A 19710-nucleotide genomic window follows, 5' to 3' on the forward strand; every position below is an offset into this window, starting at 1 on the left:
CGGAGGGGGAGGAAGTAACACAGTCAGGCAAAGTGCTCCACATTAAACCCCCCAAAACTCGGCATAACATATAATATTATTTTTTTTCTTTCCTGACTCTGAATGACTGAAATAAAGTTGAGCTTATTCTATTGAACAGTTAATGTGTGATTCTCACTGTGCGTTTGTTTTGATTTGCCTTAAAGGAGCACATGTCCTGCAGTTTGATTTGACCCAAAATGTTCCTGAAAAAAAAAGCTTCAAAAATTTGAAATAGAACTAGAAAAAGCATTAAAGAAATGCAACAAAAATGCAATGAAAAAGCAACAAAAGGTTTTTTTTACAAATGGGGGAAAACATGACAAAAACACACAGAGCCGTGGGAAGATATTTTAGTTAGGCGGCGCTAAGGGACAGAATGTACCCCCAAAATACTTTTTCTGTGCATAAATCCTATTTATTAACCTCTTAACTCCCGCCTGAACCGAGAGCATTTTCTCCAGTTCAGCTTTACCCAAATCCTGTAGGCCAGTGTAACGCCTCATTTGAAAGACCTACAAAACTAAGTGGATCTTTTTCCTCACGTCAGATTTTTTTGGTCAAATTTTCGTGACTTTTTTCTGACTTTTTCGTCAAATTATTCACGTTTTTTTGTCAAATTCTAATCACTTTTTCGTCCATTTTTTCTCAATTTTTTGTCACATTTTTCTCACTTTTTTGTCAATTTTTTGTAATTTTTTGTAATTTTTCTGTCACTTTTTCGTCAAATTATTCGTGTTTTTTTGTCAAATTCTAATCACTTTTTCGTCCATTTTTTCTCCATTTTTCGTCACATTTTTTGTCACATTTTTGTCAATTTTTTGTAATTTTTCTGTCACTTTCGCTGTCACTTTTTCTGTCACTTTTTCTGTCACTTTTTCTGTCACTTTTTCTGTCACTTTTTCTGTCACTTTTTCGTCAAATTATTTGCGTTTTTTTGTCAAATTCTTATCAATTTTTCGTCCATTTTTTCTTAATTTTTTGTCACATTTTTCTCACTTTTTTGTAAAATTTTAGTCAATTTTTGTCATTTTTTGTCATTTTTTTGTCACTTTTTCGTCAAATTATTCGCGTTTTTGTGTCAAATACTTGTCACTTTTTCTTCAATTTTTTCTCCATTTTTCGTCAAATTGTTCTCACTTTTTTGTCAATTTTTTGTAATTTTTTGTAATTTTTTTGTCACTTTTTCATCAAATTATTCGCGTTTTTGTGTCAAATACTTGTCACTTTTTCGTCCATTTTTTCTCCATTTTTCGTCACATTTTTCTCACTTTTTTGTCAATTTTTTGTCATTTTTTTGTCACTTTTTCGTCAAATTATTCGCATTTTTTTGTCAAATTCTTATCACTTTTTCGTCCTTTTTTTTGCAATTTTTCATCAAATTTTTCTCACTTTTTTGTCACATTTGTGTCAATTTTTGTACATTTTTCGTCACTTTTTTGTCAATGTTTTCTCACTTTTTTCCCATTTTCATCCTTGTTTTAGTCTCAGTTTTGTTGCTATTTTCACACCTTTTTCCCAGAAGCTTTTGGACTGGGGTGAAGCTGGAGAAAATGTGCTCGGTTCAGGTGGGAGTTAAGGGGTTAATATTGCCTGCAGTTCATAAACTCTCCACCAGGGGGTGCTGCAGCGCCCTCAGCACCCTGGGTTCCCACGGCCTTGAAAACACAGGAAAACAAGTGACAAAACCGCGGCAAAACAGGCAACAAAAACACGATGACAAACGTGACGGCAATGTGGCGATAACGCGAGGGGAAATCTTTGATCAGTTTTGTAGGTCTTAGCTTTCAAATGAGGCGTTACACTGTGCGCTCTGCAACAGGTCATGTTGTGTTTCCCTATACTGCCACTTTAAGGTGGGTGTGGTTTTCTTTGTGGGCGTGTCTTTATCTGCAGTTCAGCATGTTCTAACTGAGCTTAGACGAGCTGATCCGTACCTGTCTGGTCTTTGTGTTTGGTCGCTTCTAACTTCACCCTCGTTTGGAGCCATAGGAATACACAGGGAGAGGCCATATGCTAACATCATCTTTGGTCATTGTGCATGGCTGAGGGCACACACAAAGACCAGACAGGTACGCATCAACTCGTCTAAGCTCAGGCAAGAACATATCTCGGTATGTGAAAATGGTGGCCTGTTCCTTTAAGTGGGCAGTTATTAGGGGCGGGACTTCAGCTATAAAAACACCTGTGCACCTGTCGTTCTCCCTCTCATGCTCGGTCTCTCCCTCGGTGTTCAGGGTGGTCCAGGCTGTCTAAGTCGGCTGCTCTGCACGGACAAACCAGCTGTGCCGGCCGTTAAACTGCCCCACCAGGCCGACCAAAGCCTGTACCCCAAAACCAACTGGTCCGCCATTGCCCCAAGCTCCTCCAACCTACTGCCCAAACCAACAACAGACTGACCTAAAATCTGGACTTTGAAAATGTGCTCATGGGTAAAGAGGTTCATCAATTACACGCTGTGAAAGTAGGTGCCGTCGTATTGGTCTGACGTCTCATTATTCCGAAAATGTCCCATTAAGCAGAGGTGGCATTAGTCCGACATCTCTAACCCAGCTGTGTTGTGGATTAGAGAGCCATATACAACCACTGGCCCTCACCTTAAGGTCAGTGGGGGACATTTTCGGACTAATGGGGCGACCGCTAAAGCTGAACATGGCTTGTCCTGAGGCCCTCTGTCGGACAGCGAGGTGCTGCAAGGCCTATCTGGTGGTCTTTTGCTGACCCCAGTGTTTGCCTGGAGAGAAAAGCAGTACCAGGTGAATTTACAAGAGCTGCGGTGACATGACGGCCATGCTCCTTCACCTGCCCCCGGTCCCATTGTGACTCTTGGCTGACCTCATGTTTATGGTCATCAAGGATAAGATAAAACTTGGTTTACACAAAGAAACCCAAAAAACAGCATCGTTGTCTCAAAACCAGATAAGAATTCTGCAAAGGGAAGTTTCACATCACTTAAATCATTCTTTAAAAGAGAGTTCTTGCATCAAAACCCTCAAACTGTTCTGGTGTGCTTCTTTTTCCTCACTCGTTTCTCTGACACAGTAAAGTCCAGCCTCAGTGACCAACACGGGTTCAGCTCAGACTTTGGATTTTACACTTATGAAGGAATGTTTTCACCTGCGACACAAACACCTCACGATATTCACTGTTTTCACACATTGTTGTAATAATGTAAGACGCAGGTTTGTTTCTTTAGTATAATTTATGAGTCTCAGGGCAGACAGGAGTGTGAGTGTGGGGAGTTAGGAATGTTCTCAGGGCAAACTGAGGGCACGATGTCCGTCCTGACGGTTATAAATCTGAACCGGAGCTGTTGGACCCCGACGGAAGTGGCCTGTTCAGGAGAAGGTAAGTGCTGAGGTGAGCACTGTGAGCACTAGAACATGCAGGGATGATCAAAGTGATCTTTTAAGTTCTCTTTTCAGAGCACAGACAGGGAGGCACTGAACCCCTAAAAACAAATGATCCTGGAGCGTCATAAAGGCTGTGAGGGAAAGTAGAGGTGCCATGCTGCACTCATAACACCACTGAGCCACTTAAAGGTCAAATACGTACAAATATTTTTTCCCCACTTAAAAAGTTGCATAGTGCATCTTTAATTATTTGAATCAAAAGTCTGCGGCCGACGATGTGGTTTTGTAGATTGTGAGAAAGCTCCACTTCCACATTAACACTGAACCACACATTAGTCCTAAAGCTCAGCACGTTTATCAGGCTGAAGATTTCCTGATTTAGTCACAAAGGGCCACCAGGGGGAGCCGTTCCCCAATAATCGGCTGTCAATAGACACCCATACTGTGCCAGTACTGTGGAAACAGTCCTTTTTATTCTCCACACAGATGCTGCATGTTGGATAGGTACTAGTTTGCCTACAGACAAAACAGTCACAGCACAAGAGATGCTGTTGTCACACTCGTGCATCTCGCTCTGAAACATCTGTAGAACAGGGCTCTCCAACCCTTTTTTTTTTTTTTTTTACCAGGTGAGCTCCTTTGAAGCAACAAAAACATCTGAGCTGTTTATGTTTCAAAGACACTTGTGTAAAATGTGACTTCGGTGCCGTTCACCCAGGATAATTAGTATCCAAGATGATATTCTGACTGAGTTTTGTCCTTATATGACTCTCTTTTGACTTAGTTCAGCTTAACTGCCACCTTAGGGTTAGGGTTAACAATTATTTATATCCAAATCTCAAAGCGTATTGACTGGAGAGCTTACAGCCTATATTCCAGTGTGATACCTCATTTGAAAGCCAAGACCTTCTAGTTTCTAAAAATCTGTGTGAGATCTGTGTGAGTGAAACACAGCTTGCATTACATTTGCCGTTCATAACCCAAAACATATCCTGATTAGGGTTCACTAACCATAACCCTAACCTTAGCCCCCAGGGGTCAGCCAGCTCCCCTTTTCAATTTACTTTCTATACAAATGACGGTCTGTTAAAGGTTTATTGAATCACAATCAAGGTTTTGAATTCTGCAATAACCTCAAGAGGCTGAGGTTTTTTTTCTGTTTCTGTATTTGAGTAAAAGACGTTTACTAATCAGAATAGTGGAGCCTCTGATCTCAGGTTCAGCTGCAACACATAAAAAGAATGAGTTTCCATCAAGCAGATTCTGAAGTGTTTGGATCGGGTCACATATTGACATGTTTACAGCGTGGAGGGCCACAGATCCATGTTCAGTGCTTTCAAACATCCAGTGTATTTAAGAGAGGCTTAAACCGGCCCCCACACCTTTATTTAGGCTTGGAACCACAATGCAGCTCTTTCTCACCATGTGTGCCAATAAAACAAGGATCCCGAGGGCCACATGCCACAAACGCTCATCTATGTCTAATAAAAAAGAAGACAAACTTGTTAATGTGCCATATTTTATTGAACAGCACCAAGCATTTTGTTTAGAGTTGGCAAAAACCGCTTGGTCGAGCTTGGTCGCTTCCAACTTCACCCCCGTTTGGAGCCATAGGAATACATTGGGAGAGGCCAAATGCTAGCAACATCTTTGGTCGTTGTGCGTGACTGAGCGCACACACAACCACCAGACAGGTACACATCAACTCGTCTAAGCTCAGGCAAGAACACATCTCAGTATGGAAAAATGGTGGCCTGTTCCTTTAAGCGGGCAGCTATTAGGGGGCGGGACTTCAATTCTAAAAACACCTGTGCACCTGTTGTTCTCCCTCTCATTCTCTGTCTGAGGCACAACAGACGTAAGGAGGACGCGAAGGTCCTCAAAGCTACAGGTGAGTCCATGTTTACACCACGGTTCACATCTGTCCGGGTCCAGCTGTTCAGCAGGACGTAAACGACTCCTTAATGCTCTCATATCATTGTGTAAATGCATTTGTTAGGTGATAGTCTGCTGTTTAAATGACGTTTTGTAACTGAATGCTGTTTATAGAGGAAACTTTTGTCTTGCTGATGCTCTGGGTATAAGAGTTCTCTGTAATGCTAGTTCTGTGAGTATTTGCTGATATGTGGCTACATTCTTCTTTTTAGTTTGACGCAGCAGATTGACACACCAGCCGCCGCTGAGTTGTACTGTATTTATGCATCACAGAAGAATCAGATGATGCTGATGGAATAGGCCACCATTTTTACATACTGAGATATGTTCTTACCTTAGCTTTGACGAGTTCTTTAGGACCTGTCTGATCTTCACCCGTGCCTTCAGTCACGTAAACACAGCGCAGACGGCGTTAGCATTTAGCCTCTCCCTCTCTCCTCTATAGCTCCAAAACAGGTCAAGATAGAAGCTACCAAGCTCTTCCACGTTTTCCCTATTTAAATATGGTTACGTAAAGTGTTACACTACAAAGTATAATTACACAAAATTAAACAGTGTGGATTTTCTAAGCGGATAAAAGGGGAACTATATTGTAAGGCGTAATAATACCAGTAGTTCGAAATCCGCGCAGTAATCTTCACTTTACTGTGCGGATGCCAAATTACTCCTGGTATTATTACGCCTTATAATAGAGGGGGAGAGGCTAAATGCTAACGCCGTCTGCGCTGTGTTTACGTGACTGAAGGCACAGGTGAAGATCAGACAGGTCCTAAGGAACTCGTCAAAGCTAAGGTAAGAACATATCTCAGTATGTAAAAACAGTGGCCTATTCCTTTAAGTGCTCACTCTTGTGCCCCACTCAACTTTTCATGCTAGAGACGCCACTGCTATGAACCACTGCCAACGCTGCAAAATCAACACGCTTCTTTAACTCATTGGTTTATTGGTTCTTCCCTACAAATTTAGTTGATGCAACTGACCAGACTCAATCGTCGGCACAGCGGTGAGTTTTCTTTATAAAAAGCTTTGAACCATAAACCAGGTCCAATCAGTAGATCACATGACTCTTATTTGTTAACCTCTCTTCTGAAAATCTCCACAGTTTTCCGTCTGGAATCACAGTCTGCTCTCATCCCCTCAGGGTCTGCGCTGAACGTCTGCTTGTTTATGGTGATCTTTGTGGGTTTTTTTCTGACAAAAGCTTCCTCCAGAGCCAGGTTGGTCATGATGTCAAAGGCTTGCTTGTCTCCGTTGTCCAGGACGAGCTGTCACTCCACCAGACCACTCAGATCAAAGGCGTCCTTCTTCCAACTCCCAGTTTACGGATCATGCTCCTGAAATCACAAAACAAATCCATTTGGCACAGTTATCAGCAGAGGGCGCTGTTATAATGTGAAGCGGAAGAATGTGTGTGATTGGTTAAATTCTCCTGTCTCTAACTCGGATCATGATGAACACTGACTGATACTGTACCTGACTGACCAAAACTGACCAAAACTGAACATTTAGTTGTGATTACAAATCGGCAAAATCTACATTTATCATAGAAGTCCGTCAGTCTTTACAAATAACAAACCAACCTGGAGGTCTTATGTTTAAATGCTGCTGACCCTGTAGTTTCGACCTCTACAAACATGATGTAAAGGTGAGCACTGACCTGATGGCAAACTCAGCCGTGGACACGTCTCTGGTCAGCCCCTCCAGGTGAACACACGTCCCCTCGCTCTTTCTCTCCAGTGTGATCTGCACCGTGAGGCTCCTCTGCAGCTCCCTCAGTCTGTCCACGTCCGCCTGGGTCAAATTCACCAGCACTGGGTCAGAGATGGTCTTCTGGGCCAGCTCTGAAATGATCAACTCCTCAATTCTCTTCTTCGCCTGGACCACGGCCTGTGGGGAAGCAACGTCTGAACTGAAAGACATGCTAAACAGAAATGAGTGCACACAGAGGACTGGTCTCCTGGGAAATGTGACCCAGTATCATCATTCAGTAACTGTAAAGTAAAGGTCTTACTATCCGAGTTCCTGCACACAGTTGAAAGATTGCGGGCTCCATCTCCAGTCTCTCCAGGACCGGGCCACGTTTGAGCCTCTCTTGTTGTTCATGTATCACCTTCAGGTACACTGAAACAACCAATACCGCAAGCATTCAGTTAAAACATGCCAAATCCCAAAGTACCGTCCTTCCAATGAATCACAAGTATTGCTATTGTGATAGAGTTATGATCAAGCCCAAGATTCAGCTCACAGTGCACGTATAAACTGCCAATACAAAACCCTTAAGCAAGACCTCGAGACATGCATTCAGCTGCCATGTCTCCCACAATGTTCATGTACATTTCTCACAGAACTTTCAACAACAGTCAAATATCCAATAAAACTATCCAATAAAACTATTTCAGACGGTGTCAGTGACAGGTGCATCTCACCTAAGGCCTGCTGTGATTGGCTGCCGACTCGAGGCGAATGCTTAAACTCTGATCCAACGTTCCTCTGCGTGCTCTGAAATTTTAACTGTCTAAGGCCGAGTCCTTTCGTCTGCTCCAGATTCTGCCTGCAGCCAGAGAGGTAATGTCATTAACAGTGTTTTTAAAAACAGTCATGGATTTTGAAGCAGTTTTTGTTTGTTGTTTTTGTGTGTTTTATTCCTCAATAAAATGTTTAATAACTATTTTTAGGAACTCCAATATCTAAATAAACAGTTAAAAAGTGTGTCTGTGCAAGTCTTATCTTAACTTCTACATCCAGGTAATATAACATTCTAATCAAGAAGACTGAAATTGGTTTACTCCAACTGATCAAAACCATTTGGGGGAAAAAAAAGGTTTGGTATTTAGAACTGCTGCATGCATAGCTTAGATTTAATTTGGTTCCAGTCTCATAATCACTAGCCATTAGTAATTTGCACATACCAAAAGAAAATAATGGACACAAAGGGACTACAGATGGCTAATAGTTATTGATTGATCAAGGTTTACTTTCTGAAACTTCAATCATGTTTGATCCTCTACGTTAATGTCATTATCTTGTTATGATCAACCTTTCCCACCATTCATCATTCATGTCAGCCTTTACAACTAATAATGTTTTGCTAATGTGTAACAATACTAGTTTCTTCACAAATATGTTTCGAGTCTGAGCTTACTCCATTGCCCCCTTTATCCGGACACTCCTGTTGTCACGTTCCGCTGTTAAGTACAGGTCTGAAAACTCCATCTTCACGGCTCCAGCCAGAGCCTTCACCGTTTTATCGTTATTATCCACCAGCAGCACTTCTCGTAGCGCCGCCTGCTGGTTGACCGGATCATCGCAGAACTCTCTCACGGCTCGGGCGATGGTCTCCGCGCACAGCTCCACCGGGAAACCCATAATCCCTGAACCTATAGCCGGCAGTGCCACGCTCGAACACCGCAACTTCTTGGCTTGGGTCAGACTCTCTTTGATCGCAAGCTTCAGGAGGCTTTCAGCGAGTTTGGCTCCATTTTCCGTGTACCTCGGCCCGACGGCGTGGATCACATGTTTGCACGGGAGTCGGTAGGACTTGGACACAAAGGTCTGCCCTGGAGGAAGGTTTCCATTCTGCTTGATGAATCCGTCACAGTCGCGCTGCAACTCTGGCCCGGCTACGTTCAAGAGCGCGAACGCCAACCCGCCAAGGTGCTTCAGCCCCTCGTTGGCCGAGTTTACAACCGCGTCGACTTTCAGCTTGCACATATCCGCTTTTCTCGCTGAAACCTCGACCCCGCTCGCCGTTCGGACCTTCACGCTGCACTCACCTTCTTGAGCGTCTAGTATTTCTTTGTAATCTTCCTCATCATCCCGGAGCTCAGGACGTAGAATCACTACGCAGCCAAATTCGGTCAAAATGGTCGACAGAAAGAGCGCACCTTGAGTCGTGAAGAACTTCTTCGCGCCCGGTTTTTGCACCTGGAATGTGTCGGTGATGAGCGATTGCGAGAGCTGGAGGAAGAGCATTTTGGCATTTTGCACATTTTCAATGCGTGGACCAGATATCGTGAACTTTGGTTGATCCGGGTCAAACACCGCGTTGACTTGGTTGTCTCTGGCGATGCTGGACCATTCCTCTATCTTTTTCTTTTCGATGAAATGAACGACCGCGCACGACTCGACTTTGACCTTTTCCTGAACTCGCGAAAAGTCGTTAATAAATTTGCCTAAACTTTGGCCGGCCTCGTCCACAGCGTTTGCAAAACCCGCTATTGTAATTTTTTGCGGTTGAACTTGGATATGCACCATTTTCTTACTCGAAGTGTTATACGATTCACAGAGATTTTCAACTAGTTTCACATCTTGACAATTTAGCGTCTTCACGACCAAAGTGGAGTGTAGTTTCTTCTCCGCGTCACTGATGAAGCGCTCTGAACTTCCTTTGAGAAAAATGCCCTTAGTTTCGAGGCTGATGAACGCACAAATGCCCTGCGAGGTGAACAAATCTTCTGACAGCTGCTTGACGTCGACTTTTTGGAGAAACTCTTGAAGCGGAATTGCCAGATCCAGCCGTTTTGTCTCTAACGCGATGGTTTGCTCAAGAATCCAATTTTTTAATCTGAGAACCTCACCTTGGAGACCAGATATAGCTAAAACCCCTTGGTCAAAATGCATGTACATGTCAGGGGAGAGGTCTTGCGCTGCTTTCTGTAGCCCACCATGGTTTAAGATGTGGAACATTGCAGGAGAAAGAGGCATCTTGTCTTCGACTTTGTTCATTTCTCTGTCGAGCTGTTTGAAAGCTTTGCATACCGTGTCCTCCACTTCCGCCCTGACGCGTTTTATGTCATTGATTCTCCCGGCCACAGTGAGCACTCTCTTTGCCTGATCAAAAATCAACTCGAAGTCATCCTTGACAATCGCGCGCACCTCTTTCTCGGCCAGCTCCCACGCCTCGTTCACGGTGCAATCGAACGCGCCGTACTCGTTCATCTGCTCCCGAAACGCCTTCAACGCAGCGCCTTTCCAGCCTTCAACCTGGTCTTTGGTGAGGTCTTTCTGCTGTAGAAAGCTCGGTGAGGGGCTGAGTTTGACCTGCGGCTTGTCCAAGTCGACGTGGCAGAAGTACGCGCTCATGTTTTGGTTGATGGAGTCTGAGAGATCTTTACTGCAAAGGAACTTCCACACTGGCACCAGCAGAGTTTCGGTGAAAGCGTCGGGCATTTCGTACACATGCTGATTTAAAGTGGAAAGCAGTTTCTTCTCTGCATCGATGATGAAGTGCTCGGAACTGCCAATCAGAAAAATGCCCTTCGTTTCGAGGCTGATGAACGCACAAATGCCCTGCGAGGTAAACAAATCCTCAGACAACTGTTTCACATCAGCGTTGAGGAGAAAATCTTGACTCGAATTTGGGATGTTCAGCTGCTTCTTTTCAAGTGCGATGGTTCGTTCAAGAATCAACATTTTTACTTTGAAAACTTCCTCCCTCAGACCAGATATAGTTAAAACCCCTTTGTCAAAATTGAAGTTGACATCGGGCGAGATGTCTTGCGCTGCTTTCTGTAGCCCACAATGGTTTAAGATGTGGAACACGGCAGGAGCAAGCGGCATCTTCTCCTCGACTCCATTCATTTCTCTGTTGATTTGTTTGACAGCTTTCAGCACCGTGTCCTCCACTTCCGCCCTGACGCATTTTATATCTTTGATTCTCCCGGCCACAGTGAGAACTCCCTTTGCCTGATCCAAAATCAACTCAACGTCATCTTTCACGATTGCGCGCACCTCTTTCTCGGCCAGCTTCCACGCCTCGTTCACGGTGCAATCGAACGCGCCGTACTCGTTCATCTGCTCCCGAAACGCCTTCAGCGCAGCGCCTTTCCAGCCTTCAACCTGGTCTTTGGTGAGGTCTTTCTGCTGTAGAAAGCTCGGTGAGGGGCTGAGTTTGACCTGCGGCTTGTCCAAGTCGACGTGGCAGAAGTGCGCGCTCATGTTTTGGTTGATGGAGTCTGAGAGATCTTTGCTGCGAAGGAACCTCCATACGGGCACCAGTAGGGGTTCGGTAAAAGCGTCGGGCATTTTGAACTCGGGCCGATCAGCGCCCATCAGAGCCGCATCCAAAGACTTGTAAAATGGATAGACTTTGACAGGAGTGGATCTGATGGTGAGGTCTGTGCAGGAGCAGATGTCCTTCACCACTGCAGAGAGAGAGAAAAAAGACAAACTGAATGAAAGGGACATAAGCAAGGCTACAGAATAAAATCACTTTGTATATAATTTTGCAAAAAGTATATGCCTGACATCTTCTTGGTATCAGACGAGTCTCGGAGACATTGGAGGGACATCACAGAAATGTCTCACAAGTTGATGACAACAAATAGTATTTGCGATTCAACTGCTTGAGACCACGCCCACATGGAGACTTTATGGAGACTTGAAGAAGTCTCCATAAAGTCTCAGCTGAAATGAAACATGTTTGTTTTCACTGAGACGTCTTGTAGACATCTCCGTGACCAGCAGCAACTTGAGTCTCAACTCGTCTCCAGGCCGGTGAGATAGGCCCTTTAGTAACTTTGGAACTTGGAAACTAGGGTGCCACGGTGGCGCAGTGGTTAGCACTCTTGCTTCACTGCTCGAATGTCCCGGGTTTGATTCCCTCCTGGATGGGGCCTTTCTGTGTGACGTTTGCATGTTCTCTCCGTGTCCGCATAGGTTTCCTCCGATACTCCGGTTTCCCATGTACAATAGGCTAATCCTCCAATCAGGTGTTTCTGACCATTAGCCTGGCTGGAGCCATCTGGAGATGGGTCCCCGTGCGCCAGCCTACACTAGCTGCAGACTGCTCCTATAGGTCGCCGCAGAGGCATTGAGAATGAGTTTCTATAGGGATAATTTAAGTATAACTTAACTTACTATACTTAGAATCTTAGAACTTAACTTAGTAACTTAAAAATCAGACAGTGGCTATCTACAAGAGTAGATATCACTTGTCCCTTCTTGAAGTGAGGGGCCATACTAAACACCAGGGGAGGACTACGGGGAAAATAACCACCTTGCACATTGGGCCGGCCCGGACCCATTTACCGGCACATTCAGGGGTTATCCTATGAGTATGGTGTGTTTCTGTTGTAAAAAATGGTACTCTGGGCATCATTTTGGTCTATTCTGATCATTAAGGAAGTCCTTAGAAACTTTGGAGATGATTCAGCTAGCACAGGTTTGTGGATCTAAATTAGGCCTATATGAGGCCTTGAGGCTGTGGCTGGACCTTTGCTCTAGAACTGCTCATTCTGCCTGTGCTCAGGGTGTTTCTGCAACAGCCCTGCAGCCAAACAGTCCTGTTATTTGGGCGGTTGATTTTCTTTTAACAATGCAGGATGTGTATTTTTGCGGCAGCGTCTTCTCTGTCCAGACATAAAATGGCCAGTCCGCCCCTGATAACCACTCTGCAGCAATGCTGTTCAGAGGTTACCTTTAGGGTCAGTGAAAGAGAGGACTGCAGCCTGCTCCTCCGGAATCATCACAATGTCGTCTGGTGCCGTCCAATTTTTCTCAAAATACAGGTCCAACATGTCTGAGGAGATAAAAATGTTAAATGATTAAATTTAATTCCCTGCAAATCTTTGCAGAAATGTTATGTTATTTTTTTGTTCAGGTCAAAATATTCAAACCGTAAGGCCGAAATCCGCGCAGTAATCTTCACTTTACTGTGCGGATGCCAAACTACTCCTGGTATTATTACGCCTTACAATATAGTTCCGCCTTTTATCCGCTTAGAAAATCCACATTGTTTAATTTTGTGTAATTATACTTTGTAGTGCAACACTTCACGTAACCATATTTAAATAGGGAAAACGTGGAAGAGCTTGGTAGCTTCTATCTCGACCAGTTTTGGAGCTATAGAGGAGAGAGGGAGAGGCTAAATGCTAACGCCGTCTGCGCTATGTTTACACGATTGAAGGCACGGGGGAAGATCAGACAGGTCCTAAAGAACTCGTCAAAGCTAAGGTAAGAACATATCTCAGTATGTAAAAACGGTGGCCTATTCCTTTAAATGGCCGGCCCCACAGTGCATCCTTTTGAGTCTGTGCTCCTCCGGCCGCTCTCTCCCGCACATATTTGAAACCACTCTTACACTTTATTGGAACAGCACCTCTGGCATCCATCTAATCCCTGGGTACGGCGGCTGGAGTTGTCTCACCTTGGATCACAGAGGGAGGGAGTCTCTCCACTCGGACTGTGGTCGCCGGCTGCAGGAGAGTCGCGCTCAGACCACGTTTACTGAGTTTAGCGCTGCTCTGGCTCAGCGTCAGGAACTTCTCAGCTTCTGAAAAAAAAAGAGAGACATTGTTTTTACACAGGGGAATCTCCGGGAATGTTGTGACTAAATTAGTCAATGACTTTGTGTGTTGTCATTCTGAGTCTTTTCCACACCATGGGAGTAGTGGACCATGGAAGTCATCCTAGTATGAACTACTATTACAGCTACTTAAAAAGCTCTTAAAAAGTCTTCAATTTCACATTGCAAAGTGTGCAGGAACCCTGAAACAGATCCACTAGCCACTGGCTAACACAAGTACGCTAAAGAAATGTCTATGTTTTCTTTGTTTGAATCCTACCTGTGTGACTCCTGAAGGTGACCACGGCGACTCTGCTCTCCCAGATCAGCTCCAGCTCGTACTCTCCCTCCTCCAAACCCGACAGGTTCTCTACCAGGAAACACAGCAGGTCCCTGGAGAGGTCCTCAGAGACTGGGCCTAAAGTGACCCTGCAGCCATGCTCCTCCTCAGGGGCCGGTCCCAGAGCCACGTCACAGTCTTTTTCTGGAACACACCCTAGGGATTAATGCACTCATTGTTTCATTCAAATTATCACTCAAATGCACTCAAATTATCATTGTGCTTTTACACCAGATTTGTGTTAACAAACCAGTGCCATGTTCACTCACTCTACATACATTTGATTTCGTTATATCAGCATTTACACTGCCGTTCAAAGGTTTGGGTCACTGAAAATGATTACAATGTGTTAGCGGTCAAATAAAGACACGTGGAGGTCGCCATTTGGGCTGCATGACATAAGACATCTGTCAATCGTTGTGTTGATTTGTTTGCAGCATAGAGAGAAGGAAATCATTGCACCCACGGCTGAGATCAAGGCTCTGCTAACTTGCTTAACCCGCCCTCCAGGGCATCTTTTCCACATAGAAACCCTATAGAAACTGAGGCTTCAGTGTGTTTTTTGGTCTGAATTGCCACTGCTGTTGAACTGTTCACCATTTTCTACTGCAAACTCTTCTGTTCTAATGTAATGTCTGCACGCAGATTACCACTGAAGGGTCCAAGGGGTCTACTGCACAAAACTGCCTAAGCGTAAAGTGAGCTTAAGCTTAAGACTCGCCAAAGCCGTCAGCATCGGTTCAGGAGGTGGAGCGACTAACACAACCTTGAGTTCGCTCTCTCCTGCTCTTGTCGTGTCTTTGGGCAAAGCACTTTACCCTCCTCACCTGTGTGAATGTGAGTGTGTGCGATGGCAGCCACGTGTCTGCCTGCCCCGGGGCAGTCTGTACCTGCTTGTGTCTGTGGAGCTTCATGTCTCTGAGGCTGAACTGCAGTTTCCTGCGGATCTAAACATGAAATATGTCACATATTCACAGCAGGAAAATATTTCAATATTAGACAAACATCTTGTTTTTTAGTTTTACCTTGAATGTTGTCTGTGTCTGTGGATGTTTGGATCTGAGGGAGAAGAACAAAACATTTAATTGAGGGTGTTTCTCACAGGCTCTGGGTTAGTTCAGCCTAAAGGTAGAGCTGGGGACAATAAACAAATGTGATATCAGTACTTTATCAGTACTGTGGTATATTTTGGGAAAATATGGAGGGAAATTGTGGCAAGAAAAAGGAAAAAAATATGTAACAGAAATTGGGGAAAAAATAGGATTAAAGTTGGGAAAAATAGGGGGAAACACAGAAAATATTAGTAATAATAATTTTGCAAAAAATAGGGGAAGAACTTAGATCTAAAGATATAAGATATATTTATCAGTACCTGTTTTCTATTCGGTACCCGTCTTCACTACTTTATTATAATTATTTTTATCCAGTAATATTATATTCTTTCCGATACCATACTGGTATCGTTTTGCGGTGCCCAGCCCAGCGGCTCTCGAGCGGCAGTTTTGAGTCCGTGTGAATCCAACCACAGCACCGCTCAGGGACCGGCTGAAACAGGTGTCTCTACTGTCAAACTGGTTACACATTTTGTTCTTATTTTTGCCCAAATTTTTTTAAATCTTTTTCCCATTTTCTCGTTTCCCCATTTTTCCCTATTGTTGCCCCGGCCAGATTTTTACCCAATATTTTCCATAATTTCTCCCACTTTTCTTTTTTTCCCCAAATGATTTCAAACGTCTTGACATGGGAGATGAAGCTGATATTGTAAAATTGAAAATATTCTAAACAGCATTGTTCTGTTTTCTGCTGATGTTTTAGGTGTCGGAAAAAAGTATTGTTCAGGTTTTGGTATTGAAAACCAGTTATTGTTAAAGTACTGGTATGGAATAAAAGTAACTATATCCAGGCCTAAACTCTCCTCAGTCTCGCACATCAGCGATCTGGCAGAACTCCATGACTTCCTTCTTCACCTGTCAAGTGCTACGTGGCCTCAGCTTTTTTGTTGCTACAGCTCTGGAGTAATACTCGTCTAGTCGTAGCTGCAGCTTCTGTTTTACGCTTTACTCACTGGAGAGAGCAGACTGAGCCTCACAGTCCTCTGGTCCACTGTGATTTCATGGGTGGCTTTGGACAAAACTCGGTCTCTCACTGCAAAAAATTAACATATATAAGTTCAAACCTGTAAATCCTTTACATTACTCGGTTGCATTGATTTTTCATTTGTACTGTTTGTAATTTTGTTTTGGTAACACTTTACATTACGGGCCGGTAAGTCCATGGTACTTACAGTGGTAATTACTAGTAATGACAGTGGTACTTATTGTGGCACTAAAAGTGGTAATTACTTGTTATTGGGGTTAGGGTTAGGGAGTCACAGAGTTGCCACTGTATCTCTCATTACTAAGAGATACAGGGGTAACTCTTAGTAATGAAGGTTCTACTTCTATTTACTATGGTACTTACTGGTAATTCAAGGATACTACAGCAACAATTCATAGGTAGTAAATGAGGTACTTCTACAAACAGAAGTAATTTCTAGGATTGTGTGATAAAACAACATAAATCAGCATTCATTACTAAGAGTTACCACTGTTTCTAGAAGTACATACCTTGTAATTCTCACTATAGTACCACAATAAGTACCTAGAATTACCACTGTAAGTACCACCAAAAGCACCACTGTAAGTACTACAATAAGTACCTAGAAGTACCACTATTATTACTAGTATAAACCACTGTAAGTACCACCATAAGTATCTAGAATTACCACTGTTAGTACCAAGGACTTACCGGCCCATAATGTAAAGTGTTACGTTTGTTTTTGTAACATTCAAACACAGGGAGTCTGCAGAAGGCTGCAATTTGAGTAAATGTTCATTAATATACACTGTTCCAACTGTCATTTATTAAAGTCAACCGTAATAAATGTCTGAAAGAGTGAGACGGTGTGCGGGAGCTTTTGTTCATTTTAGCTTCATATTACACAACATTTATAATAGAGAAAAGATAAAACATGATCTGGGAAAGTATAGTGCAATGGGGAGATGTACCTATATTGGACCACACTCGTTCTCCTTTCCATAAATAGTTTGCGATCAAAATGACGGACGACGTGATATTACGTCTGCCTGAGATGATTGACGGCGGGAATCCTCAAAATGAGCAAATGGTGACAAGTGTTTTCACACATTTCTTTGTAATTTTAGATCATCTCTGGGAGTGGGGTGTGACCGCAAACTTTAGGTGAACTGGCTAGGATGGCGTGTGCGGGTTGTTTGACAAATAATTAACGAATAAAACAAGGAACTCATATGCACACGGTTGCTAACATATACATCCGAGAACTCAAGTGGGTGCTGGCCCGATATTGGACCACCCTGTGCGTCTTGTGAATGTGTGTGCTGTAATGTTTATATTACAGCACACACATTCACAGTTTTACATGTGGTCCAATATTAGGCTCTACCTGGTCAACATGTTGGACCACTTTCAAAAAAATGATTTTGGGATTTTACTGCAATAATATAATATTTGACAAGCTCCTATCTTGTATGCATAGAGCTCTTACTGGAGTTACAATCACTGCACAATCACGCACAAATGCTTTTGACGCACTTAATTCGAAAGGGGATATACAAATATGACCTTAGGGGGTCCAATATAGGTACACCTTCCCCTAATTCACTTTTAATGATTGCTCTCTCCTCTAACATCACAAAGGAAGATTTAAAACTTATGCGGCTCATGCAAACCATGTAGGTACACCGTACACCGATCTGCTGCTCCGGGTGTCTTTACGTTTTATTACTGTTAAATGTACTTACTCCCTTCTTTCATTGTTTGGAGACTAAAAAACAGAAACAGGTACACGGCCTTTAACCACGTAACCCTCACCTTAACCTACTGCATTTTCTTCAGTGCAGCTTTACCCAAATCTAAAAGCTTCTGGACAGGAGAGAACACAGGGCTTAAAGTGAAAAAAAAATCCTGAGCCTGAACACTCAGTGGCTCAACCAGGACTTTTATCGATATTCCTTATCGATCCGGTACTTTAATGGTACTCTTATCGGTACTTTAAAGCAGTACTAAGTAACGTGTTTACCTTAATAAATCCTTTTCGTAGCCCCTGTGGGGGTAATACGAGTGTTTATGGGATGATTGGAGGGTCTTTCATCTCCCTCTGGTGTCTCTGGCCAGAAAACCATGTTTGCAATTTGACTGCCACCGGACCGGAGTCACCAATACACACTAATGGAATCACGAAGAAGAAGCTAACATGCTAACGGGCAAAGCTAACTGCGGGCTAACGTCACTTTAAACAGTATTTGCAGCCAAATTTGAGTGAAAAAAAATATTTCCATTGTATAATTAGATGCACAGTAACCCTCTCCCCTTTCGCCTTTCCTGTCAGCGTCGTATTTACTCTCCAAGACAATAAGTAAAAAAATCGTAACTTGCTACTACACCTGCAGTTGCGCTTATGGCCTCTAGGGGGAAGAGTTACTTAGTACTGCTTTAAAAGAAAAAAGAAAAAAGAAAAAAAAGGTTAGATAGAGGCTACTGTATATAGGCAATGTAGCCCTGGCCAATATTTTTTATTAAACTTTTCTAATTACACATTTACTCTGCACTTGGACCTAATGTATTTCCAATTTGTGCAAACACTGGTAAAATACAAGTATAGATCAAAATGTAAAGTGGAATACTGAAAAAACTTAATCCATAACAAAAGTAGCTCCAGCATCCGCGTGGCAGCTGTTTTGGTTTCAGAGGAATCACGTAAAAGCAAGGCTGCGCGTGAGATGCATTCACGGACCGTAAGAAGTGCGGGAAACGCCAATTTTTTCATAAATGCGCGGAAAAACGGGACAAATCATTTGAATTCTGATACACTTTGCTTGCGCCAGAGGCCTCAAGCCGGAAATACTTTAAAGCACAATTCAATTCACACACTTTAAGCCCTGAGAACAGCCGTAACGCATATTTGAACGCGAAGACCTGCAAAACTGATCCTAACTTTTTTGTCACGTCTTGGTCACTTTTTCCATCACTTTTTTGTTGCTTTTTCATCTCTCTTTAGTCGTGTTTTTTGTCGCGCTTTGGCCGCATTTTTTGTCAAATTTTGGAAGTGTTTTTGTCACGCTCTTGCCTTTTTGAATCGCTTTTTTGTAGTTGCTTGTTGTCATGTTTCTGTCACTTTTTTCTTCTTCAGCTTTTTACATTTTTCAGTCTTTTTTGTGGCTTTTTTTTATTTCGCGTTTTTCATCACTCTTTAGTCGGGTGTTTTTGTGTTATTGTTGATTTTCCAGCACGTCTTTGTGGCTCTTTTTCTTTCTTTTAGATTTGGGTAAAGTCAAACTGGTGAAAATGTGCTCGGCTGAGGTGGGAGTTAAGAGGTTGAGTACAGCATCTCTGACATGCATCTCTGTTATTTGTGGGTCTAATGCTCTGTTTTTTATATACAGTCCATACACAGTCTATGTTTCCCGCTCATTAAAAGACAGACCTTCGCGTGACGTGAAGACGACGGCAGCCCTCGCGACCCCGTCCACCGTGTCCACGCGACACTCTCCCCCGCCGGACTTCCTTTGGCTCTGGAAATGTTTGAGCAGCTTGTTCCTCACGGTTCGGTTCTGCTCCGGGGCCCAGTCTCCCTCCACCATGACGCTGCACTCGTCCATGATGCCGCAGACCGCGCTCTCTCCGCCCGGACACAGGCACAATGACCCGGGAACACGCCGCTTCTCTTTCACTTTCCATTTCCCCACATCGCACTGCAGAAA

General features: G+C 43.4%; 1 protein-coding gene across 1 annotated transcript; it reads right to left on the reverse strand.

Annotated features, from left to right (window-relative positions):
* Positions 1 to 4590: 4590 nt before the first annotated feature.
* Positions 4591 to 19608, reverse strand: LOC306973722 (protein mono-ADP-ribosyltransferase PARP14-like; the record flags this gene model as incomplete). The annotated part of the gene is made up of 9 exons (XM_079570725.1): positions 4591 to 4594; positions 6964 to 7193; positions 7318 to 7427; positions 7733 to 7857; positions 8449 to 11449; positions 12724 to 12825; positions 13453 to 13578; positions 13871 to 14074; positions 19434 to 19608. 9 exons carry the CDS (start codon positions 19606 to 19608, stop codon positions 4591 to 4593), a joined length of 4077 nt encoding a protein of 1358 aa, XP_079426851.1.
* Positions 19609 to 19710: the final 102 nt, after the last annotated feature.

This window comes from Gobius niger (assembly GCF_951799975.1).
Source record: "Gobius niger genome assembly, chromosome: 1".
NCBI lineage: Eukaryota > Metazoa > Chordata > Actinopteri > Gobiiformes > Gobiidae > Gobius > Gobius niger.